The sequence below is a fragment of the Ammospiza nelsoni genome, chromosome 1 (assembly GCF_027579445.1).
Source record: "Ammospiza nelsoni isolate bAmmNel1 chromosome 1, bAmmNel1.pri, whole genome shotgun sequence".
In the NCBI taxonomy this organism is placed as follows: Eukaryota; Metazoa; Chordata; class Aves; order Passeriformes; family Passerellidae; genus Ammospiza; species Ammospiza nelsoni.
In genome coordinates, this window is record NC_080633.1 from 150,198,801 (window position 1) to 150,223,690 (window position 24,890).

The following is a 24,890-nucleotide window of genomic DNA, read 5'->3' on the forward strand; positions in this document are numbered from 1 at the left end:
TCCCGGCGGGCCGTGCCCTCGCTGCCGCTGGGACGGGCTGAGATGGCGGCGGCGCGGCTGAGCGGCACCGAGCACCGTCTGGTGTCTCTGCCCCTGTCGCGGATCCGTGTCATCATGAAGAGCTCCCCGGAGGTATCCAGCATCAACCAGGACGCGCTGTTCCTCACGGCCAAGGCCACGGTACCGGCTCGCCCTGCCCTGCCCTCGGGCCCCCCGCGCCTCCCGTCCCCGGCTGAGGGGCCTCTGCCCTCGGAGCGCTGCCCCGGCTTGGGCCGGGCTCCTGCTCCCCTTCTCTGCCCGCATCCCGAGTCTAGAATCACAGAATGGTTTGTGTTGGGAGAAACTTGAAAGAACATCTCTTTACAAAGCCGTGCCATGGCCAGGGACACCTTCCACTGTCCCTGGTTGCTCCAAGCTCCGTCCAGCCTGGCCTTGAACACTTCCTGGGATGGGACGGCCACAGCTTCTCTGTGCAACCTGTGCCAGGGCCTCACCACCCTCGGAGGGAAGAATTTCTTCCTAATATCTGATCTAAACCTGCTTTCTGTCAGTTTGGAGCCATTCCCCCTTGTCTTGTCACTACATGCCCTTGTAAATAGTCTCTCTCCATCTTCCCTGTAGATTCCCTTCAGGTACTAAAATGTAATGAGTCTCTGCACTGAGGCGCCCATTGTATGTGCAGTTAAATATGGGGCTTCTGCCTTTAGATAGGAATCAATGATATGTTTGAATTCTTAGTCTGACTACTACTAATTTCTGTTTTCATTTTTTAGGAGCTTTTTGTTCAGTATTTGGCTACATACTCCTACAAACACGGCAGAGGGAAGGAGAAGAACGCTCTGACGTACACTGATCTGTCTCATACAGCAGAAGAGTGTGAGACCTTTCAGTTCCTTGCAGGTATTGCTAACACAAGGGTAAATCCAGTGTCTGTTTTGGAAAATAAAATCTTGCTCTTAATGCTCTGTTTTGTGAGGACCCAGTTCTCCTACTGGTCATTGATCTCCTGGTTAGCATTCAGCTGGAACTCATAAACTACTTCCCTGAAAACATTTCTTTGTGAATGGGGATTTTTCTGCTGCCTCTAAATTATACAGTTACACTGTATACAGTTCTCAGGATATTGCCTTAAGCATTTCCTAAATTGCAGCAGTTCCATCTGAAAGCTTTCAGCCTGTGGAAGAAGATTATTGCACATCTTTAGGTGAGAAGTTATGTGGACTAAAAATGACACATAGGAATCTATAAGTTATGGTCCCTCTAAGCTTCTAGATACACACATTTTTACTGATACTTGGATTTTATATTAATGGCTCATTGTATCTAAGGCAGTTGAGCACTTTGTTTTACATCAAACAGTTTACATCAGCAGACAGTAAAAGTTGCCAGTAATCAGTCATGAAAGAGAGTCCTTATCTTTGGTTACTTGTGCCATAAGTGGGCAACTCCCTTCTACTCTTACAGCAGTGTGTGAGTCAGGCTGACTTACCTGGTTATTCACCCAAGGTTTGTTAAAAATAGGAATATTTCTTTTTGACTTCATTTCTTCAGTGGTTTGGATACAATAGTATTAACAATGCAATGCAAGTATTGAAATAGGTAATAAAAGCAGCAATTCTGCCTTTCAGATATCTTGCCAAAGAAGATCCTAGCTAGCAAATACCTAAAAATGCTTGAAAAAGAGAAGCGAGATGGAGAAGTGAGGGAAGACGATGATGAGGCTGAGGAGGAGGAGGATGAAGATGAAGCTGTTGGTGACAGTGTTGGATCTTAAGGCCAATGGAGAATTGTTTCATAGTTGATCCATTTTTCTATTGTATAAAGGATGTTATTTTTGTGACTGAGAATCCAGATGCTGGATGTATTTTTACACTGAGCCATCTGCTTTTGCTTTGAGAAGTTTAGAAATTGAACTTTATACTCGTTGGAGAATGGAATTCTTCCCTCAGAAACACAGTGGGGCAGGAAGAGACAGTGCAAACCTGACAGCAGAGCTTGGTCAGGTGATTTGAAATGACTTTGTCAGACAATCATTACCCAAATTGAAAATTTCTTACAGGCAGCTTTCAGTTCAAAAGCTCCAAAAGTGGACCAAGTCCCTTAAAAAAGTCTGTGAAAGCAGCCATGTGGGAGAGGAGGAGATCCATCCCAAGAGCTAATGGTGGTTCTGTAGCTGTGGTGGTAAATGGGGTAGGAAATTATGTAAATGTGTGCATCCAGAACCCTCTTCTTGAATGAACTCCAATTCTGCAGCGTCTCTTGCCAAAATGCACATTGAAGTCTGTTAATTGTGGGTTCTTGAGAAAGAGCAGCTCCTTTACCATGTGAGTGACAGAGATGGGTTTTTCATTTGGTTTTGGTTTGCTTTTCTTTTTGTACTACAGAAATGGCAACCATCCTGTGTGGAACTTTACATGCAACTTTTTAAATAAATGTTTTGTATGAAAACTTGACAATGGATGCAGAAACTTCCTGTAGTTCTTTCCAGTTTCAGTCACACATGTGGTCAGTGTGGCAATGTCTGAGAGAGAGAAGTGACCAAGATCTGTCCCCAGGGGTGAAAAATGCCCCAGGTAAGCATGGAAATGTTAATGGGTCATAAAAACCTCCCACACCAAAAAAGCTGGGCAGCAAATCAGCCAGGAATTTGTCTCAAGCAACAGCCTAATTTGGAGGGCATGGTAAAGAGTTACCAGAACTGAACAGCTGAACAATTTCTCTTGGGTTGAAGGCACAACCACACTCAGCTTCTCTTAAAACATAGCAGGGAGCTCCAGCACATCCACAGTCCAGCACATTCCACATTCTAAGAAAGCTTGGGCAGGTGGGGTCAGGGACTGGCAGAGCTCCTGAGCCACACCAGAAATGCTCCTGCTGTTTGAACAGAGCAGAGGATGCTGCACTGTAAGAAATGTTCCTGAAGCTGCCATAAATGAAAATCAGATTGTACCAGGAATTCTGCAGTGAGTGCTGAGTGGAGCTGGATCCCTGGGAAAATTCCCAAGTGGGGAAAGGCAGAACTAAACCATTGTTCTAAGAGCTGGTTTGTGCTTTTTTATTATTAAAAGTGCATGGAGATGGGTGGAAAACTGAGTGTGGAAATCTGGTGGGGGGAGGGGGTGCCAGTTTTTTGGGAAAGAAAAGAAGATCCACCAGCACAAAATTGCACAGTGAATCTCTAGCAGAAACAGGGGTGAGGGCAACAAGCAAATACCTGAACCATGGATGGATCACAAGCAAAGAGAGGAACATCCTCAAACAGCCCTCAGGGGTCTGGGCACAGCCCCATCCCTGCACCATGGGAGAAGGGAAAAGGGACTGGGAAAGGGGTGGAAGATGTTCTAATTCCACCTAATTTGTCAGTAAATGATATTTTCCCTCCAGTCACATCTGTTTTGCCCATCACAGCAACTTTTCAGTGACCTTGCTGTCTGTACCTCAACCCTTGAGCTTTTTAATCCTATTTTCTCCCTCTGTGCCAACTGCATCCTCAAAAGTGCCCAAGTATCTTGAACTGTTTAAGGTGGTGTGGGATTTTAGGCAATGGATCACAGGCCAAGGGACACTTCTGGATTAATTATTATTATTATTATTATTATACATGTTTCGATCATTTCCCCCCCCCACACCACCAGCTTGTGAGACCCTTCCCCAGCCCAGCCAATGCTGCTCAAAGGACATGAAGTTTCCTAAACGTGCCAAAATGACAAAAGAACTGTGGTTACCAAGGATAAATCACCACATTTCATCCCTCTCAGAAGTTTCCTGTGGGATGATGAACATATTTTCTGAATTCCTGAGCCCAGAATAATGTGCACACCCTTCTGGATTCATTCACCCAGAATCCTCCATGGGAACTTCAGAGCTGCCAAAATTTGCCACAGCCCTCTCCAAGGCCCTGCAGCTGCCAAAGCTCATTGCCATCAAACCAGTGAAGGGTTATTTGTTTTCCCCAAGAGCCTGACCCAGAGCAAAACCTCATCCAATTCAAAGTGGTGTTTCAAAAAACAATGGAAAAAATAAAGGGAAGAGACAGCTCTGACAGTATTTCATATTTACTGAGTAAAAGCAATCTGTGTTTGCAGGGTTGGGCTCCCAAAGGAAGTTCCTTGGCATCCTTGCAATTCTGTTGGATGCTTTATAGTCACCACCAGGTGCTACATTTTCTTCATTTAAAAATTGATCTCTGTAGGGATTCACTGAGAAAGAAAAAAATAAAAACCAAGAATTTGAAGCATGTGGTTTCCAAAATGTTCATCTTCCCAAAAGAATTCCAGGATTACAACTTGGAAGCAGTTAAAGCAGCACGGATTGTGCCTGGCTGGGCACAGGGAGGGTGGAAGCACAGGGAAACATCCAAACACAAACAAGGGGAGAAATGCAAGGGGGAGCAATGGACCAGAGATTTTGGCAGAGTCTCACAGTGCACAAGTTAACTGCAGAAAATGCCCAAAAATTAAATGAAAAGACATCACACAATATCTTGTAAAGATGAGGAATTTTATTTTATTGACATACTATGAGGCAAAACAAAATTGACACCATACAAAATAACTTTATAAAATATCATTCACATCATTATTTTGTCAGGAATTACAGCATTCTGAGCTTGTTACAAGTCTTATGTTTTGAGGTGAAAAACACTATGCTAAATCTTTAGTATTAGTTGTATATATACAGTAAGAAACCAGAACAGAACCTGTTAGGTTTTTCATGAGTTTATTGCAAAAGTAGTGCAAACTATTTTACCTTGCAAGCTGTAAAACAAACTTGGAAAAGGACCCACCTAAGCTTAAAAACATGACAATAAATGCTCAATTTCACAGCCTTTGAAGCTTCCTTCAAAAGTTCCCAACAAAAATTCCCCATCTCTGCACATTTTTAGATTTTCACCGACTCAGAAATGAAGGAGTCGAGGGTGGACCTGCAGTAGGGAGCAGGCAGAGAGCAGGAGGGTCCTGCTCCAATGTGGGGCACTGCTCTTACCCATGGATTTGGGGAATCACCCCCAAAACACTCACCAGTGGGGCAGGTTTGGTCACTGTGTGCCCCCATTAATCAACTGCCCCTTTCCACACTCGTATTTGAGAAAAGAGTCAAGAAAGCAGAACGAGCCAAAAAACCCCACAAACCATAATTAAGAATTAGGAACAAGTATTGTCTGTTTTAGGAATATAGTATCCTTTTCCTCCTTTTCTGAAGTTTCTATAAAGCAAATTTCCATGGTCCCCCTCCCCGTGTGTACACACTGCAGGGCACATCCCACCCAAACTCCTGCAGGATCCCAAGGCAGGATTCTACATTCTGTGAGATCCAGAGAAAACAACAGCCTAAAACACTACTGGGGTCCCCCAAAGCAAACAGGTAGCTAAGTCATCTCCTAAAAAACCAGAAAAGCAAATAAATGCTACATGAAAAATGTTAAAGAAACAAAATGCAGCATATTCAGGCTCTTTTTTATTTTTTTTATCTTGAGGTACCTATATAAATATTACCTTCTGCCCAAAGTACGATTGGTTTTGTTAAAAAACTAAAGTCCTTATCAGAGCCAATTGCAGGGCAAACATTATTACTGAGAAAGTGCAACCATGCTGATCATTTATCTGCAGCATATTAAAGGATGATTAGGCTTTAGAAAATATACCTTAAGTCTAGACCTGATGGAGCAGTTTTATAAAAACACTGAACAGAGGCATTTTCCTTTTGCTTGAGAATCTCTGCAACAGAAAGCCTTAGGAAACAGCTGGGAAGTCCTGCCATGATGGAATGCACTTTTACAATCCCATTTATAGATTTTTTTTCTTTTAATATTTAAACTAAATACAATTTTACAGCAAAGATTCCCCCTCTGTAGTAGGTACTGGTAAATAGTGAATTTTTTAAAAGTTTTTTAAATTTCAAAAAATGATAGCATATCACAACTTAAAGCTTTCCAAAAAGGAGTTCTTTTTGAGTAAAAAAGGTTCACATAGTAGAAAAAACTTACACATAGTTGTAAACTGTTACATACAAAACTGTGGAAAGGTCAGTGATGTTTTATTCCCTCACCCTTACACGTGTATCCCTTCATTTTATATTTATATATGCACACATACACAAAGTCATGTGTTATGTGCATATATAGAGACACAGAGATGTAGAGATCTGGGGTGAGGATTAAACATTTCCAAAACCTTTTTTGGCTATTTCTCTTTGCCTAGGTCAGCTGTGATACTTGATTTTACAACTTGCTACACCAAAAAATATTTTCAAATTCAGTTTTTCATGGCGCAGTTAAAAACCATCTGCTGTTTTTAATCAGGAAGATGAGTTTTGATTGTTGTGTGCACTGGGGAGAAAAAAACACAAAGGCACAAAGAATAGAACTCAAATCCAAGATTGTTTCAGAACAAGAAACCCAAGGGTTTGGGCCACGGATGGGATCGGTTTGGTCGCCTTTGCCAAATCTCCTTGACAATTTGAGTAATTAGCACCCAACTGGTTACATGAGGTAGATCCAAATTGGAAAAAAAATAAAATAAAAGCAAGCTGGGTCCCCAACACTGGGGTTTTTTTGCCTCTATTTCAAATGTTTAAAGGATCCTATGTCAGTCATAAGAAGTGGAAGCAATGGCACCTACCCGAAAGCAAGCACGGAATTCAAGAATGGCTTTTTCTGGGCTGTAAAATTTGAAGTATTAAATCCCAATCCTCCTTCAGGCAGAGATTTGCTGGCAGGGGGAGGGAGGAGAATAAGTCTGACAACAAGGACAACACAAAGCTGGGATTTGGGAAAGCCTGTTTGGGGCCAGCTGCCAGAGGAATGGCCGAGAGCCAGCGCCCAAAGAGGCATCACAGTACGGAGAGCTACAGGTGTCCCTTGTTTCTGCCTTGGCTAACACTGGAGCTCTACAGGAACTCTCCTGTAGTTAAACAGTATTTCTGCATGCTCTGAGAGAGGAATCTGACACATTTAGCATTGAGTTAAGGCTTAGTTTAAAGTGGCCTGGCCACACAGCATCACACAAGTGCCCACCCAGGGCAGCGAGAGGAGCAATGGGTGAATCCCAGCCCTGTGAGCCCCCAGCACTGCCAAGTGATGCCACAACTCCATGGGCAACACTGCAGTGCCAGGGATGCCCTGCACATCAGCTGAGGGCAATTCTGGGCCTGGTTCTGCATTACAAGTGCTACTCCCACCCAGCCAGCACCAATCATTTCTATACTGCAAGCACAAGTTCCACAGAGATGCAACACACACACACAACACAACACACATTTAGTACCACTTGGAACAACCTTAACATCATAGCTTTCTTTTCTCCTCAAAAAAACAAAAAAACCCCACAAACTTTAAATGGTCACAAAAGCATTTTGATTGGAAGGAACATTTACAATATGGAAGCTTCTGGATTGATTTTTGGTTCTTTTTTTTTTTTCAGTTATTTTATAAAAAATAATATTAAAAGAATTTTTGAAACTATTAAAAGATTAAAACCTTAAAAGATAAAGTCAGTTAATTTTGCAATATACCAAAATTAAAGCAAAAAAAAAAAAAAAAAATTAATCAATACATTCTGTTTTCCATCTTGCCCTCCCCAGGATCAAGTCAACCACTCCACTGCACAGTAATCTGGGGCTGGATCTTTACTTATCAACTGCCCTAAATGCTGAAATCTTTGTGATTGTACAATAAAATACTGCAAAAGCCAGGAAAATTGTGCTTGTTTTTTCCAGTCAAATACTGCCTTTGTATCTTTTACAGACAGCCTATACACTGTCCCTGTCCTGTCACACATGTGTGTGCACACACACAGATCTAAAAAATCTAAACTTCACCAACAAATTACAGAAAGGAAGTGGTAACACTCTTCAGGATGGCACAGAACTTTGCCAGATGTAATTCCTCATTGCACCTCATTGGAAATTTGATTTTCCAAGATAAATGTAAAACTTACTCCTTAATGGCTTTTGATGGTTTTTTGGTTTTTTTTTCCTCTTATTTTCTTTAAAATGCAATTATGAAGTTGTCATTTGTAAATGAGATGAGAATTGAAAAGCTCAGTCTTTAAGTGTCATGAGAAAATCTCTCAGGAATGACAGACTTTGGGTCAAATCCTTGGTTTTTAATAGCATAGAAGCAGTGCTATAAAAGTGAGGTTTGAGCACCTCACAGTTGATGCAGAACTTTGGTGAAATCTAGAAACAAAATTCACTGCATGTCATGTTGGTACAGGAGAGGTCTGACCCAACCCCCAGCAGCTGAAGCTTTGGGGTGCCCATAGAGCCCAGACAGGATCTGCTTTGAGTCAAGTACACAAAAAAATGTGCAATTTCACAAAAACCAGCATGACTGAAGCTTCCTCTATTAATGGCTTTAAAACCAGGAAAAGCTGATAAATACAGAAGAGTCCACATTTTTCTTTTTTTTTTTTTTTCTGACAGGAAATCTAAGCTAACAAAGCAAACACAACCAGCACCACCCAGGGGTTAGACACTCCCAAGCTTGCCTACTGACCTATGCACCATTCATGCTTGCCAAGCACACCAAAAAAAACCCTATAAAATGACCAAAGTTTAAATTTGTATTTTGGGGGCAACTCCTAGGCTTGCTCCCAGGTCAGACAGCATCTGCAATCCTGCTGATGAGCAGGGAGCAGTGGTTTAGTTGTGCTTGAAGGGAGGAAAAAAAATAACAAAGTTAAAGTCTGTGGTTCTATAGCACATCCAAAATGTGGGAAAAAAAACACAACTAAAACCTGTGCACTCCTGAGAGCCCTGTGGAAAGGATCATTCCCCTTGATACAGAACTGCCCTGCAACCCAAGGCTCCTCAGCGAGCCCCAGGCAGGTTTACAATGGATCTGCTGAGGCAGCACATGGACAAATCCAAAGGAATTGCTTTTTTGGGGATATTTAGGTGGGAGGAAGGAGCAGTCCCAGCCTGCAGCTGGTGCTGTGGGTTTGCAGGGCTGCCACCTGCACAACTCCCACAATGAACTCCCACAACCTCTCGTCCCTCCAGATCCAGCAGCGCCCCTGGCCCAGCCCCAGCCAAGTCAGAGCCCCCCAAAATCACAAATCAACTCAGGGAGCTCCCTGCAGCCTTCCCCTCCTGGATGGGCCAGCAGATGGGTGCAGGATTCCTCAGGGGCACTTGCACACAAGCCAGAAGGAAAACTAAGAATTAAACTGTCACCTTAAAAGTGCTTAAATTGGCAATTTTGAAGGAAATGGCTCCTCTCCTTCCTCTCTCATTTCCCCAAGGCTTAGGGTACCCAGGGTTTCTCTTCTCTGGGGCATGAGCAGCACTGAGCTCCTACTCTCCCCAAACTTCCTGATGATCCTGGGTCTGCCTTGTCTGGAAAACACAAACCTCTGCTGCCATCAGTGACAGAGGAGCTGTTCAGCATCTCTGCTCAGTGCCAGCCCTGCCAGCAATAGTGTCCACAAGCTGCAGTGCACAATGTAGTGAAACATCTTCTCCAAAGCAGCCACTGACCCTGCACTTCACACTTCTGGGGGGGCTTTTTTAAATCATGACTGAGAACTCAACCAAACTGACAGGATTTTACAGAATAAACCCAAATGGTTTATTCAGTCTCTTCAAAATCTGGGTTCCACAAAGCCAGGCCATAAAGCAATCCTCCTGCCATGGATGAGCTTCATTAGTGTCTAGGCCAGAGATTAAGGGAAGGAAATTGCAGGAAAATCAGAATCTCAAGAAACTCACTCTGACAGGCCAAAACCCACAGCGGAAAGCTCAGTAACTTGTAAAAAAAAAATCAACTTTAACACTGCTATGAAACCACACAGAACACTGTGCTCCAACATATATTTCTGTCAGCAGAGTGGTTTGTTCTGGAATGAGGAAGCTTTTGGAATAATTGTAAACAAAATCTGATGCATTAGCACAGTTTTCTACAGTTTCATTTCAGGTCACCTAAAGTACCCTCAGTCCACGTGCACTGATGTCAAGGTTGAGTTTTGGCCAAGATTTTGCAAAGAACTGACACTAAACAGTCCCAAGATGAACATACTCAGGTTTGGGGTTGTTTTTTGGTGTTTTGGTTTCCCCACCCCCCCACATTTTAAAGATTATAATTTTCTGAGCAGGGAATAAAGTATTTTCATTCTTACAGTCAACATCACCTTACCTAAAAGACATATTAAAAAATAATCCAATACATATTTTTTGTCTCAGATTCAAAATATATTTCAAGGACCTTCATGTCATTTGCAGAGAAAACCTGACACTTTCTGGCCAACAGGTAAAGTACAGAAACATTTTTCATTTGGAAAACAACAGTATAGAAACTGGGACAGGTCACAGAGGGAGCTGCTGCTATGGAGTGACCCTGACCAGAAGCAGATGTGCCAGATGTGCCCCTTACCAGGCCTGGTACCCTCTCAGTACACAGGGATGCCTCTGGAAGGCTGAGGAGCCAGCCAGGATCACAGGATGGCACTGCCCAGTCCCTCCGGGAGCATTTTGGCTGCTTAGGGGGAATTTCACTTCAGTTAATTCTCCCATGAAGAAATACAGGAGGTAGCCTTGAACTGCACCTGCTTTGAAACTAAAGATTCCTCCAAAGCCACTTTTGTAGTGATTTGGTCAAGCAATTACATTCAAATTAACACTTCAAAGAAACAGCTCTGACAAAGCAACTGAAACACTAAATGGGATTAAACAGGCTCTGTGCCACACCAAGCACACACAGCACCCCCTTGCCATACAATTTGGATTAAACCCTCTCAGAAATGCATCTTTCCAGTCATCAGCTCTCAGAAACAGAAGGCAGAACTTGCTGGTTTGCACCCTAACATCAGCCAGTGGGGCTGGAGCTGGGCTCTGTCCTGTCCCTGGGGGTTCTGGAAGCAAAAGGCAATTGCTGATGGATGGATGAGATCCAAGGGCAGCTCAGAGCACTGAAACATCCTCTGCACTGCCCAGTCCCACACAGACAGCAAGACATCATAACTGGATCCCAAATCCCTGTCATTCCACTAATTCTGCCACATCCAAGGATTCTGCTTCTACAACACAAGAATCACAAGCAAGGAACACCTTGAGAGCTACATCTGATAATTCAAATATTACATTAATGCCATCAGGCATCAAACTGATACCAAAATTGGCATTTGAACCTTGCAGAGATAATGAGCACAGTGAGAGCTGAAAAACTGCATCTCTGTGGTCTGGGAGAAATGTGAACAGAGGAGAGAAGGAAGAAATGTTTTATAAATTCACACAAACCCTAAATATCTCCAACTGTGCCCTTCTTGCACTGATACCATAATGCACACAGAGTATAACAGCATTTAACACCAAAGCTCCCACCTCAGCCCTGGAAAACATGGCAGTATTGTGGAAAATAGAACTAGGAATGGCATCCCCAGCATTTCTGTACTTGCTGTGCAGAGCACTATTTACAGTATTTTCAAACAGCTACAGCAGATGCAAAAAAAAAAAAAATCTTACAGTAAAAAGGGAATTTAAAAAACCCAGAAATCAGTGCAATTACCTTCTACTTGAAGTTTTCCTTAAGAAAGATGACATGTGTGCATCAAGAAGCATGTGACCAAATGGAATATAAAAGTACAAAACAAAGGACTGCCCTGCATTGGGAATGGGGAAAGCCACACAAAGAGAGATACTATGGTAGGAGAAGAGTATTAAAAAACCAGAAAAACAAGTGAGTTTAATGACACTGGTCTCAAGTGTGAAAAATACTGAGAACCCTTCTTACATTCTTTTAGCTAATGAGTAAAAGATATATTAAAAAAAAAAGTCCCTTATGGGTTATTTATGCCACCAGAGGTGCTTATTTGACTGAGTCTGCTATTGAATCAAAAGCCTTTAGTCAGGAAAAAAAACTTAAACTCCTCACACCTCCTCTCCAGAAGTTTTGATTTGATAATCCTTGTGGAAAAACCTTTTGTCCTATGTTATAAAAATGATCCAACAAGAACAAGACTCTGTTACAACAAAGGCTGAAGGAATTATTGAGAGAGGCAGAATTAAAGCCAAACCTTCACAACCTTTTTGCTTTGCCAATCAGGGAACCCTGCCTGGGGGCCTGGATGGAGATCAAAGGGATTTGTTACCTGACAGATCAAGAAACAAGGGAATTCCTGTGGAACATGGAAGATCATTGATTGTAATTCACAAAGTCAAACATTCTAAAGCAAGCCAAGCCAAAAAAGGAGCTCTAATAAAACAAGTGACCTCACTCTGTACATCAGTGCATACACAACATGTGTTAAATTGCATAGGGCTGTCTAAAATGCCAAATAAAGCAGAGACAAATCCACCTCCCTCCAGCAATTCCCACAGGACCTTTGCTGCCCAGGATCAGCTCAGTTGTTTCCTGGGGGCTGGAACAGATGGAGTGGACTGGTGACTCTGTTCAGCCACTGCAGCAGAAATCTCCACCACCAAGGAAACCTCATTATTGCATTAGATTTTGCACATCGGGGGAAAAAGACAAACTTTAAAGTATTTTGTGTATTTTGACAGTACTTGTCAACTCCCAAGAGGAGCATTTCAGATTTGCTGATGCTGTTTGGGGGGGCTGTGCAATGGGACTCCTCTGCATGGGCTGGAAAATGCCCCAAGTGCCCCAGGGTGGCACAAATTTGGTTATTGCTGAGCTGACCTGCACAGTGACCCAGACCCAGAGCTGTGACCTCAGCTGGCACTGCTCCACCACAGCCTGCGGCAGACTGAGACTTCTTGGGCTTTGTGCTGACCTGAGATGTTGCTGTTCTATACCAGACATGTGGGAGGTACAGAATAAAAATAATTCTAGGATTTTATGTGCTTGTGGCAGGTTTTTTTGGACAGGAGACAATCTTGAATGTGTGATTTATGTTAGAAATATTCCCAGAAAGAGAGGTGCTGCACTGCCAGCATGCTGTACTTCACAAGGTATATACCTAATCAGCATTTTTTAAAAATGCTTTAAATTATTCACTAATTCACTACTGGTGGGAGGGAAAAGGAAGGAGACACAAGTGAGACATGAGGGTTAGAAATTAATTTGCCCATCACCAAATAAATACAGACCTACTGTACAACTTTAGCAGTTCTGGAGTCTTTCTGTGAATCACAAGGCATAAATAATTAGCAGTATTAGAGGCTTAGAAAGGTCTGTAAAAGGTAAAAATGTCCTGAAATGCACATAAACATCCCAAGTTCTTCATACTTAGGGAAGGAAAGCTACATAATTTCTGCTTGTTCCAAGAGGATCCACAAACAGCTACTCTCAGATTAAGGTCCTGCCTGAAACTCCTTTTCTCACAAAAGAAACACCTTAAATAGGATGCAGTGCAGTCCCAGGCTGCTTCAGAAATGAGATTTGAGGTCAAGACAGATCCTGCCCTCCCCACCCCACCAATACAATTCCACTGTCTCAGATCTGCATGGAAAGAGGGGGATTAATTTCACATCCAAGAGGTCTCTGCATAACAGACAGCAAATAAGTTAAATGATGCCTTAAAATGGATGATCTTTATCCTATTTGATAAGAAGAATTCATACAAAAATAATTCTTATATAAAACTCTGCCAAATGACTATCTTCACTGAAATAGGAAAGCTCTGAAGGAAACACAGAGAAGTGCAACACACCCACCATGGGGAGGATCTGCAGCGTGAGGGGAGGTAGGTACAACCTCGCTGGCACACAGCAAGACAGACAATGCTACCTAGGATTTGCTTCAAATTTACACAAATCTGAATTTATAGAACTATGACCAAGAAGACACTCTGAGCCAGCAGCCTAATCACCCAATTAGAATAGTACAAATATGATTATTCCATTAACAGGTTTTACATGTCACCTACAAAACATTGACAACTGACACACTGCTACAAGGTGAAGATCTGAACTGGAATTATGTACCTAAAAAAGTCTTGATGCAGCAAAGGCTGGGCATTTTCTAGCTTATCCAACACCACCTGGTGGCAGCTAAGCTGCTCTGTGGCCCAGAGCTCTGCATGGCTTAAAGCTACTTGCCCATCCCAGTGGCCAGAGGTAAAAGTGTCCAAACAGAGACTGAGCAGCCCAGAGAAAAGGGAAAAGACAAACCAAAATCCATCAGTGGAGGAGAATGAAGGTTTTCCAACATGCATCTCAGCATCTTATTTCACTTACCCCATGGAAAAACAAACAAGATCAAGTCAGCATAAACAACTTTCCTGGGTTTTCTCCATTTTCTCCTAAACCTGCTCGTGGCATTGTCATTAGTGCAATGGTTTACATGTGTGTTATGGTTTTTATGAATCCAGTGTGCAAACTAACAGAAGCATCTGTCTCATAATTATCAGTTTTAATTAATGCTTCTCCTAAGAGAATGGCAAAACTCTCATCTTTCCTACAGATCTTATGCATAATGAAGAGAGCTTCACCTCCCTCCCTAAGTAAACTTCAGTTTCCTCATTTTTACCTTTACTGCATAGATTCTCTGACTTGTGCCTAACTTCCAGCGTGCCACTCTCCTCTAGCAGAGCTCCTGCTTCACCACTACTCAACATATAAATAAAACACAAATTTTTTTGTGCTTGAATGGATGTAGGATGTTGGTCTTGTGTGCGTCTGAACCGCAGAGGTAAATCCTGCTGTGTTGAAAAAGCCTTTCTGCAAACCCCAAGCTACAACAGACACTGGCTGCATCTCTCTCCTCTCACCACATCAATTGCATATTTTTTTTTTTTTGCATTTGAAGAGTAATGTCCCCACAAAAAGGATCTTACTTTCTAAGTTCAAAGCATTCTTGATATGTTAACAGAAGTATAATGAGCACTCCTTAGTAAATAAAAATAAATAATAGCATCTAGTCTATCACATTAATACTGTGAAACATATATAAAATTTACATTAACTCAAACAACAGTGAAAAAGGATTGTACTGTATTTATCACCACAGACCCGTATTCTTTAGAGACTTTGGAAAGTAAGTGTCACAGTCCTGTATGACAAATCCTAAAGTTAGCTGTCAGTATGATTTTAAAAAAATCTTTAGAAATTTTTTTAAATGGCACATTTTCTTCTGCCAATCTAACTGGAGCTATTAAAAGCTTAGGTACAGGTTTACTATTTTCTTTTTTTTTTAAGTTCATCTTTAGTCTATGAAAAACATTTTAAAATGCAGCACAATAAAAAACATTCAAGAACAAGCTTCAGAAAATACATTTGTCCTTAGACACACAGAGAATAATCTGAGAATAATCTTCGTAAGACAATTAGAAACCAGAATTTTGTCATGCTCTTATTTGGAAAATAAAAATTTTGTAAATGCATCTAGAATAATCAAGGCTTCATAAATACTCAAAAAATGCTTTGCTTTCCTTTGTACTAAAAGCTGATTCACAGCGTTTTAGCTCATCAAACCTTAGTATGAATTAGATCTTTCCAAATTATCAAAAGCAACTCAATGAACAGCAAACTGAATGAGGAGTTTTGTGGGTTGAGTTGTTGGTTTGTTTTTTTGTTTATCTTCCCTACGCCCTGAGATTGCAGCTCTTGATTTAATTATAAAATCTGGGTCTGTTTTATACCAAGCAGCTCAGAGATTTTTGGCAAACCACATTTCCGACAACAGCGGGGTTTGGTACAAGAATGCAGTTTGTGATCAAGTCTGAAATTCTGGACGGAAGGCTTCCTTGCAAATGGGAAAGAAAGGAAGGAATAAAGATGCATCACTCATTGCTGGCTGTCCCTGGGCTGGGGCATCTGTTGGTCTAAGTGCAGCTGGTCTGGTGTGAATCCAACTCTGCCTTGTCCGGAGCCGTGGAACATGAGAAGGTGTCAAGCAAAGTACATCGTGCGCAGCGTGTCCTGGTGCACCTGGACTGCCTTGGCAAGTGCTTGGTGGTCTCTGCCATTGCTCTGGCCAGAAGTGTGGCTTCCTTCAGCACTGAAAGAGAAGGGAGGGGGGAAACAAAAAAACAACAGGTTGGGGGGGGGGGGGGGAAGAGAAACCCTACTGTTGCCCTGATTTTTTAAGAATTTCTAAGCTTTCTGCTGTTTACATTCTTGTAACAAACTTTCTGTAAATAACTCATTGTTTTGCATTCTTTTATGGAGGAGGAGAAATTTGATGGACTGTTGGTTTGTTCAGTGTCATTGGAGAGGTGGCACTTTCACCTCCAGTCCACTGTCACTTTTGGAAATCTATAAATGTTGGGAGTCAGAAAATAAACTCCTTTTTTTTCACCTTGAGAGCAGCAGCGTGTGCGTGTCGTGTTGTTTTGTGTCCTATAGCGACACCCCATTTAATCTGCCTCTCCTGGCACAGGTTTCTGTATCATTACTTTGTTCTGAACAGAATAAGTGTAATTAATGTTTGACCAAAGCACCACTGAGGTTCTGAAACAGTAAACAGCACATATAGGAACATCCTTTGCATTGCTGCAGCAGTGAGAGCCAATCCACTCTCGAACTGCTGAGGACACCACTGACCCCAGAATTAACAAGCCCCACTGCCTTCCAATTCTGCAAAAGTGCAAAACTCTGAACTCACCTATCGTGCTCCTTATCCACCAGATGGTACCTGGCTCTGAAGGCCACCAGGTGAGCGTAGTAGGCGGGGGCAGGGATGGAGACGGAGCGCGTGCAGCGCACGTAGGTGTGGCACAGCTGGTAGGTGAGGATCTGCAGCTCGTCCGACGAGAAGCGATTGTCATCCCACAGCACGTGGTAGTGAGAGGGTCTGCTTGTTCCCTGCAGCCAGAGCACACAGCTCATCAGCATTCCCAAACATCTCCTGAGCTTCCAACCTCTGCTGGGAGCTGCAGGGAAATGGCTGATTCCTCAAAAACCACGGGCAGCAGCTCTACACATTCCAGCTGGTTACTCCTTTAAAAGGCAAACAATCTCCTTCCTTGCTGCCTATCAAACTAATCCCTGCCCTTTTATTGGTAGGGCTGTGTTTCCCAAAATTTCACCTCTGAAAAGCACTTTCATCTTGAAAACCTCAGATCTGACAAAAAGCCATCTGATAAAGTAGCTTTAGTACAAACATTAACAGTTAAAGAGTTACCATGCCACACAAAATGCCTTACCTGAATCCCAGCATGACTACACAGGTAGAAGTCAAACTCTGAGGGGTGGGTGATTTTTGTGTCCACTGTGGTACCAGCTGGAATGTTTCCACTTTTTCCAACCTGTGTAAACAGCAAATGCAAAGACATTGAGGCACAACACAAAGGGTTTTTTTTTATTTGCAGCTGTATAGCCAGGAAAACAAACAAACAAAAAAGATCTATAAAAAGCAGAAAGTGAAGAAGAATGTGCAAAACTGAAATTTTGTTCCAACTGAAAATCTGCAGTGCCTCTACTATGGAGAAAGAAAAAAAGAGATAAGCTGCAAAATCTTCTTAGAAATTACCTAAAAAATTTGGTTTTCTGAATAATGTAAAAAGAATTTCCTGCAACTGAGTTGTCAAATTCTTTTCCACCTTCCCACTCCAGAACAGGAGTAACTTTTCCTGTTTATACCTGCAAGGGGACAATCCTTCCTTGTCAGACAGGCCACTTCTTCCCTCAAAATCTCTTCAAAACAGAATGTCAAAATACTCTTAACTTTCAAACAATTTAACATCTGTAACCACAGCATCTGTAACCACAGCATTTATTAATATAACAACCATGTTCATGTCAGCTTTGGGAGTTACTAATTATTGCCTTGAAGCCTGGTGGGGTCCAAGTGCTCCCACAGAGAAGCCTGACAGAAGGAAAAAGAACATGGAAAGCCAAATCTTTGCCATGAGGAACTCTCCATTCTCAGCAACAGCTCTTGAAGAGTCTCCTCTTCACACAGAAAGTACCAAAAATCAAACTGGGGAGTCTGATCTCCCCCCACAAAGTACCACAAATGAACAGAAATGGGTGACTTGGCTGGAGCTCTGGGGTGCCAAGCAGAACGTACCCGCTCGTTTTTATCCGTGCAGAAGAGTCTGGTGTGGTGCCTTTTCTGCACCACTATGAATGTGATGCCAGGCTGATAATCCTTCTCCAGTTTAATGCAAGCCTCCCTGATAGCCAGCAGCTCGTGGTGGAGAACCTGAGGCACACACAGAGAGAGGTGGGATCAGCATGAACCATTGCCATCATACAAATTCCTCTTATTTAACTACACATTTCTTTTATTTAGCCACAGATAATTTATCCTGTTCCTTCTTGCACTGTCACTCAGAGTAATGAGATGTCAAAGCTTTCAGGACCAAATCTCAATTTCTTCCCCTGCTGAGGGCAAATTACATCAGCAGGTTCCTGAGCCAGGAGAAAGCTGCTTCCATATTTGTTCAGCTCCAATCACAAGGCTCAGACTAATAACCTGCATGTCAAAATCTCTTTAACTACCAAATATAAATGAACATTTAATTAGGCTGCTGAATACAACAGAATAATTATTTTTCAGACTAGAACAAGAGATAAAATCCAGAAGTGCTCAGCTGCTCTTTCCCAGCTTTCTGCAGTTCCATGCAGGACTACAGACATCAATAATAAGGAAAGTGAAACACACCAAAAAACCAATTATTCAGTCTGTGGGTTAATTGGACATGAAAACTTCAGTGAAAAGCAATAACAAATGAAAAGAGAATATATCAAAAGTTCATACAAAGATTATTTTATCAATTCAAATTTAGCAAGTGACCTTTCCTCTTTTCCCCCTAGATTTTGAGAAGCCAACTCAAGTCTGTATCTTTTATTTACATACTTAAATACTGTATAGAAAAGTGTACATAAATGTCTTTAAAATATATAGAAAAGTATTTAATAAAATATGGTACTAACAAGCAAACAAAATAAATATGAGAGGATGAGTTTTATCAGAATAAAAATGACTGCAACAATCCAGTATTTATTAATCCTGTATTAAAAAAATATATAATTATTTTTTACTGCCCAAGTGCTATAGGATACACTCTGACTAATATACACTAAATAGGAAACAGATGTGGAACATAATTTGAGTGCTAAAACTACACTTTTCACTTACAATTCTGTCAGGGAAAATATTTTAAAGGGGAAAATTACTTTCAAAAGCACATGAAAAGTATGCAAACACTTCTGCTTGCTTGGTTAGAATCCAACAAATTTGTTGAGGGAAGATTTGTTGAGGTTATACTTCTTATAACTCCAACCACACAGAGGTGGAATTTTAAAATTCCATTACTACCACGAAACTACACGATGAGAATTTCAAGAAGACAAGTATCACCTGTTGGAACTGCCCCTCAGAAACACCATCCCTGTAGAAGATGATTCGAGTTGGCTTGAACCTGGTGGATTTGTAGAACTGGATCAGCAGCTCCCTGACCATGGCAGCCAGGTCCTGGATGATTTCCTGCCGGTGCTGCTGCACCCGCACCGTGGCACAGTAACGGTTGGGATGAGCATCCATGCTTCCCACAACCTGGAAAAAATGCTTGGCATCAAACCAGAGAGCACTAAAATAAAGGTTATTTCAAGGGATAAATGCACTGTTTTGAACACGGAGTGCTTGGCCTGGCAATGATGCATTTGAAATTCAAATGTGCTTGGAAACAGCTCTGGGTTTAGTTCACCTGTGGCAGCACACCCTGCTGAAACAGAAAATTGTTTTAAATCTGAAAGATTCATTTCTTGTTTGCACCTACAGGCACTTAAAAACTCAAATAGAGTTTGGAGCACTGATACCATGAAGCCATCGAGATAGTTCAGACTGTTGCATAGGAGTTGGAATTCTGGGACACCAAGCCTGTTTTTTGGATCCATCAAACTGAAATGGTGATGAACCACAGAAATATCCACACCTTTTATCAAGGGAAGGGATTTTTCTGTTAATGAAACATTAACATCTATATGCTGTAAAAGTGGCATGGGACTTAAAAATAAACAAACAATGAAAACCTAAAGAAGTGACCACATCTCTGTCACTGTCATATTTTCTGAAAAATCCCCTTGCCCAGGATTTCTCTTATGGGAAGCCGAGAAGCCTCAGAGAAAAACAATATTATCTCATTTGCTTCTCTGTGTTTTGCTGCTTTGGAATGTGGTTGGAGATTGTTTATCCAACATGTGAATTTTTTTACTTACTGGCCAATGAGGGCCAAACTGTTGGACTCTGGAGGAGAGAGTCACGAGTTTTTCTTAGTTTTTCTTTTTTTAGCCTTCTGTAAGTATCCTCTCTCTATTCTTTAGTATAGTTTTAGTACAGTATTCTTCAATATAATATAGTAACATAAAATAATAAATTAGCCTTCTAAGAACATGGAGTCAGATTCACCATTCCTCCCCTTGATGGGGGTCCCAGATAATACTTTCTAAAACAGATCCATAACATCACCGAAGAACTTCATTATTAAACAATCCTGAGCAGCCACTACAGGTGTTTGACACAATCCAAGCAAAAGACCATTCCCTGTATTTATTTAAGAAGGACATTTCCAAGAGATTAGTGCACATTTTGTGTTTTCTGGAAGCTTGAATCCCCAGAAACCACAGCTGAGCCAGCCTAGCTCCCTCTCAGCAATGAAGAAATTCTGAACATTTCTAAGTGCTGAAGAAGCAGATTTAAACATGCACCAGCTCATTATCAGCCTGCTAATAAATATCAGCTCCCAAAAAAGCTCCTCTGTGTATCAGCAACTCAGGCATTTTACAAGCTAATACACACATTTAAGTAATTAGCATCAAAGCAAGCTCTCTGAAGTTTCAGTAAATTCCTGCAGAAAAATAATTTATAATGCTATAATTAGGCAATCAGAAGCAATGGACCACAAAAGGACGGAAAGCAATAAAATGCATTAGAGCTGAGCAGCAGGAGGGACAAAGAGCAGGACACAATTTACTCACTGCAGCAATGGAAGGCTTCTTCCCATCCCCAGCTGGAGGGTGAGTTACATCTGCACCAAGGAATATGACAGGCTGCTGGAATACTGGGGGTCTGGCAAAGAAAAGGGAAATTTGTCAAAGCAGCAAGATTTATGCTTAATAAAGCACATTAAAACTCAAATAAACAGCACTCTGTACTCCTGCAGGGAATTCATCAACAACTGGCACTTGATCAGAGTTGGTCACTTGTTCTGTGGCAGGAATTAAAAATCCTGATTAAGGTTCTCATGCTAAATACTTAGGCAGATTTTTAAAGCACAGCTAATTGTTGCTCTTAATTAAAAATTAGTTTTAAAATATATCTGGTTTTTTCTAACTTGAAGAATTGCAGTTTTTATCAAATGAACCAAAGAAAGGAGTAAAAGTTGATCCCTTAGTAACAAATGGCATCTGAGAAAATTAAATAACTGTGCACATATGCAGATGCTGTGAACAAATATATTCTTCCTAATAAAAAACAGTCTTGGTAAGGAAGTCCAAAAATACTAGGTATCAAAGTTGTTACTTGCAAAGTAGATATATTTTTTTTTAATTGAGCTTGAAAGTTTTAAACAAATCTTTAGGTTAAGATATTAAACCACTGCCCCAAGAGAGGAACACCAAAGCACTACAACACAGGTTTTAAACTTCAACTCTATTCCTTAATGAAACAATTTCAAACAGGAAATCTTGGACCACCATAATTTCTTTGTGGGGGAATGATTTAATGGTTATGGAGATTAATTTATCTGTTTGCAGACCTTCTTTAAAAGAAATGGGAAGGTAATGTTGATGATTAGGCTTTTTTTGGTTTTTTTCTGGAATTGTTTTTTTTTTCTCTCAGGAAATTTTCTTCACATTTTTTTGCCTAAGAGATGATGAATGGACTGTACTTAAGAGACAGAAAAAAATAGCTGGGTGTCTTGGAATTCTGTTAATTTTTTGTTGTTGTTTGGGTTTTGTTATTGCTGCTATTGTGGCTTTTTTGTCTGTATATATATATATCTATCTATATATTTTAGTAAAAAACTGTTATTCCTTTACCCCCATCTTTGCCTGAAAGCCCCCAGAGTTACAATAATCTGGAGGGAGAGGGTCATCTTTTCCACTCCAGGAAGATTCCCACCTCCCTTGGCAGACACCTGTCTCCTAACCCAGCAGTTTTTGGTGCCCAGTGTTGGGCTCCAGGGCATTGAGAGGAAATGATGAAAAAGGAATAACAGTTTCTGGGTAACCTAATTTTGTGTGAACACAGAAACCTCCTTAGGCACCATGTGGTCTAACTTAGCCTGGTTTGGCTGCCACATGGTTGTGGATACATTTTTCCCTTTTGCAGCTCCTTATTTAAACATGGATCCTATGACTAAAGCTACTGTGGCTGTTACCCAGAGTTTGCACAACAGGTCAATAAGGTGAGCAATTCCTGAATTTTAAACTTCCCCTGGCATGTGGACACATGGCTGTACAACTCTCACAGGCTAAGTTCATGTCTGTGGGGTTACATTAATAATGGTGCCCATTGTGAGGAAGCAATACAGCGGGGAGTTTTCCCCAGTTCTTCACCCATTTCTTTGGATGTACCCCAGCACCTTCCAAAGGGTCCAAATTTATTTCTAGATGCTGATATCATACAATGGCTGCTGTTGCTGATAGGCCTAATCTATTTAGAGTATTCCTCTCCTGTCTTCATAACCCAACTTTTGCAGGACTACTTATTAGAAGCCAAAAGAGTTTGTCTGAAGAGTCACTGAAGCTGCAGTGCTGTGGCTGCAGATGAAGGCTCCCAGTTATCTCAGCATGTCTCACATTCTCTGCAATACAAAAGCCTCTTCCCCTTTGAAAGATGAACTTACCTTCCCTGTGGCAGTAGAATGTTATTCACACCTCCTAATTTGACATTTATTTTTAAGCAGAGGTTGGACAGAGTTTGTGGTGTTGTTCTTTGGACGTTTTTCATCTGCACACACTGAGTGGCCATTCCCAGCACCGTGTCCCCGACGCGCTTCACCTCCGCTGCACAATGAGAAAAACAAAATACAAGATTTGCAAATTGCAAATCAAACCATGGAGGAGACTTGAATTTAACTACAATTAACTACACCTGGAGTTTTAGTGAAGTGGTGCTCAAGCTTAAAGGAACACAATGAAACCCACCCAGCCTCCAGAACCTTCCCCAGTTCTCTCTGCTCCACCTAACCAAGTCCTAAATGCAGTAACTAAAGGCACTGCTGCCTTATATTAACTTATATTATATTACATTTTAAATTAATTCTTATTTTACAATTGTAGCATCATATGATCAGCTTTGGCTAATGATGTGGGCAATGTGGATAATATTAGGATATTAAGCACTTGTTGCATTATTAAACACTGGAATAGTAACACAAATCTAGCAGTGCTGAGCAATATTCAACCAAGCAGTTTATCAGTTCTTCACTGCAAGTTCATCACTTGCACAGGAAAGTGGCCAGCTCAGCAGACAATGGTCCATAAAAACTCAAAGAAACTCATTAAGTACTGTACAATTTCAGTGGTTAAATCAAATCCTATTGTTAACAAAATTGAGACTTTCAGAGACCCACACACTCTTACACTCAGGGAAGAAATTTAGGCTCCAAGATTGGCTCAGAGAAGATGAGCCCTCCTCTTTGGCAACAGGAGAGGGAAAGAGCAGGGTGGGAAGAAAAGACAAGACTGTGGGTATGGGAAGTGCAGGGTATGGAAGAGCGTAGGGTGAAAATAAGGAGAGATGATTAGAGGGGGCAGAAATAACTATAATTAAAGATAATGACAAAGAAAGAAGATCAGAGTGCTACCACATCCTCTCAGTGGTTAAGTAGAGGAAAAGAATTCCCTTTTAATGCCAAACAGGAATAGTAAAAATGTCATTTTGCACCAAATTTCTATTGTACAAATTAGAGACGAGCAATTTCCTTTGCAAGCTGAATTCAAGGGGGAAAAAAGTACTATTTCCTTAAGGTTCCTTGCTTAATCTCTTTTCATCTTGTAGCAGATTAATATTAAAGTTGGAAAATTATTTTGTGCTATATTAAAATGGTGAGGGATGGCATAAAACAAATCTGCAGCTGCTTGGTTGATCTGATCCACCAGAGAAGAGTGCACACAGCTATGGGAGAAAAACAGTGGCTGCTGCTCCAGCTGGGCAGGGTAAGTGAAAAAGGAGGGAGGCAGGACAGGAAAAAAGCAGTCCTGCCTATAGGAAGATCTGGAAAATGCATTGTTTATGTAAAACATATTAAAACCCATGTGTGTATGCCATGTAAAATGCACCAATTGTCACTGTTTCAAAAATAACTTTTAGTTTGCTGAATTTTCATTTTCTATGCACCTGTATCCTTGCCACCCGAGTTAAAAAACTGAAATTAAAAGAAAAATAGACTGAAATCTCCTTCACTCAACATTTTTTTCCAAAGGGAGATTGTTTGAGTAAACAAATATGTTCTAAAAGGTAAAAGAGTTCTTGAAGTCATTACTTCTTCAGTCACTTGGAATTTTCAGCACACAAGTTTTATTAAGCATATTATAATCCACTGCCTATCAATGCCAATCTCACCAAACCCTGTGCTGGCTTTCTCAAATACAACCATCAGCGAGAATGGGAAAAAACAAATTTAAAAGCATAGAGAAGACACTGAAAATACTTAGGTCTTAATATAAAACATCACACAGCACAAGAAAAATAGAAAAATTAATTTACAGCCCATTCCCTAACTGGAATTTATAGAGTTAAACCAGCATTAAACCTCTCTCCTTTGGACAGCTCACAAAAAACACACAAAGCTGTGACTGAAATGCACCATCTCCACTCACTGACCATAGACTGGTGTTTTTCCTGGCAGAATGACCACGACCAGCTGCAGCCCAGTGTAAGTGTTCTTGAGGTGTCTGAACATGGGCTCCACGCTGTCGGCTCCCTGCGCGTATTTACAGAAGCAGGGCTGCCCCTGGATTGGCATCCCAGCATCCCTGGAAATCTTCCTCAGCTGCTCTGTGAAGGACCTGGGCAAGGCACACAAATACATTAAATT

The 24,890-nt window shown here is 41.3% G+C and overlaps 2 protein-coding genes across 3 annotated transcripts in view; one reads left to right on the forward strand and one right to left on the reverse strand.

The window, feature by feature from the left end:
• CHRAC1 (chromatin accessibility complex subunit 1) lies at positions 1-2,456 on the forward strand. Its single transcript, XM_059475791.1, has 3 exons — positions 1-180; positions 774-900; positions 1,629-2,456. Exons 1-3 carry the CDS (start codon positions 43-45, stop codon positions 1,772-1,774), a joined length of 411 nt encoding a protein of 136 aa, XP_059331774.1. The 5' UTR covers positions 1-42; the 3' UTR covers positions 1,775-2,456.
• Positions 2,457-4,483: 2,027 nt separating this feature from the next.
• AGO2 (argonaute RISC catalytic component 2) overlaps positions 4,484-24,890 on the reverse strand; it is a 56,497-nt gene continuing 36,090 nt past the window's right edge. For both annotated transcript variants that reach the window (XM_059481761.1, XM_059481753.1), the window contains exons 12-19: positions 24,677-24,861; positions 22,695-22,854; positions 20,824-20,914; positions 19,208-19,402; positions 17,912-18,046; positions 17,046-17,147; positions 16,505-16,704; positions 4,484-15,898 (exon numbers count right to left, since the gene is read on the reverse strand). In XM_059481761.1, coding sequence (XP_059337744.1) covers positions 15,790-15,898; positions 16,505-16,704; positions 17,046-17,147; positions 17,912-18,046; positions 19,208-19,402; positions 20,824-20,914; positions 22,695-22,854; positions 24,677-24,861 — 1,177 coding nt within the window. In that variant the 3' untranslated portion in view covers positions 4,484-15,789. The remainder of the gene's footprint in view (positions 15,899-16,504; positions 16,705-17,045; positions 17,148-17,911; positions 18,047-19,207; positions 19,403-20,823; positions 20,915-22,694; positions 22,855-24,676; positions 24,862-24,890) is intronic.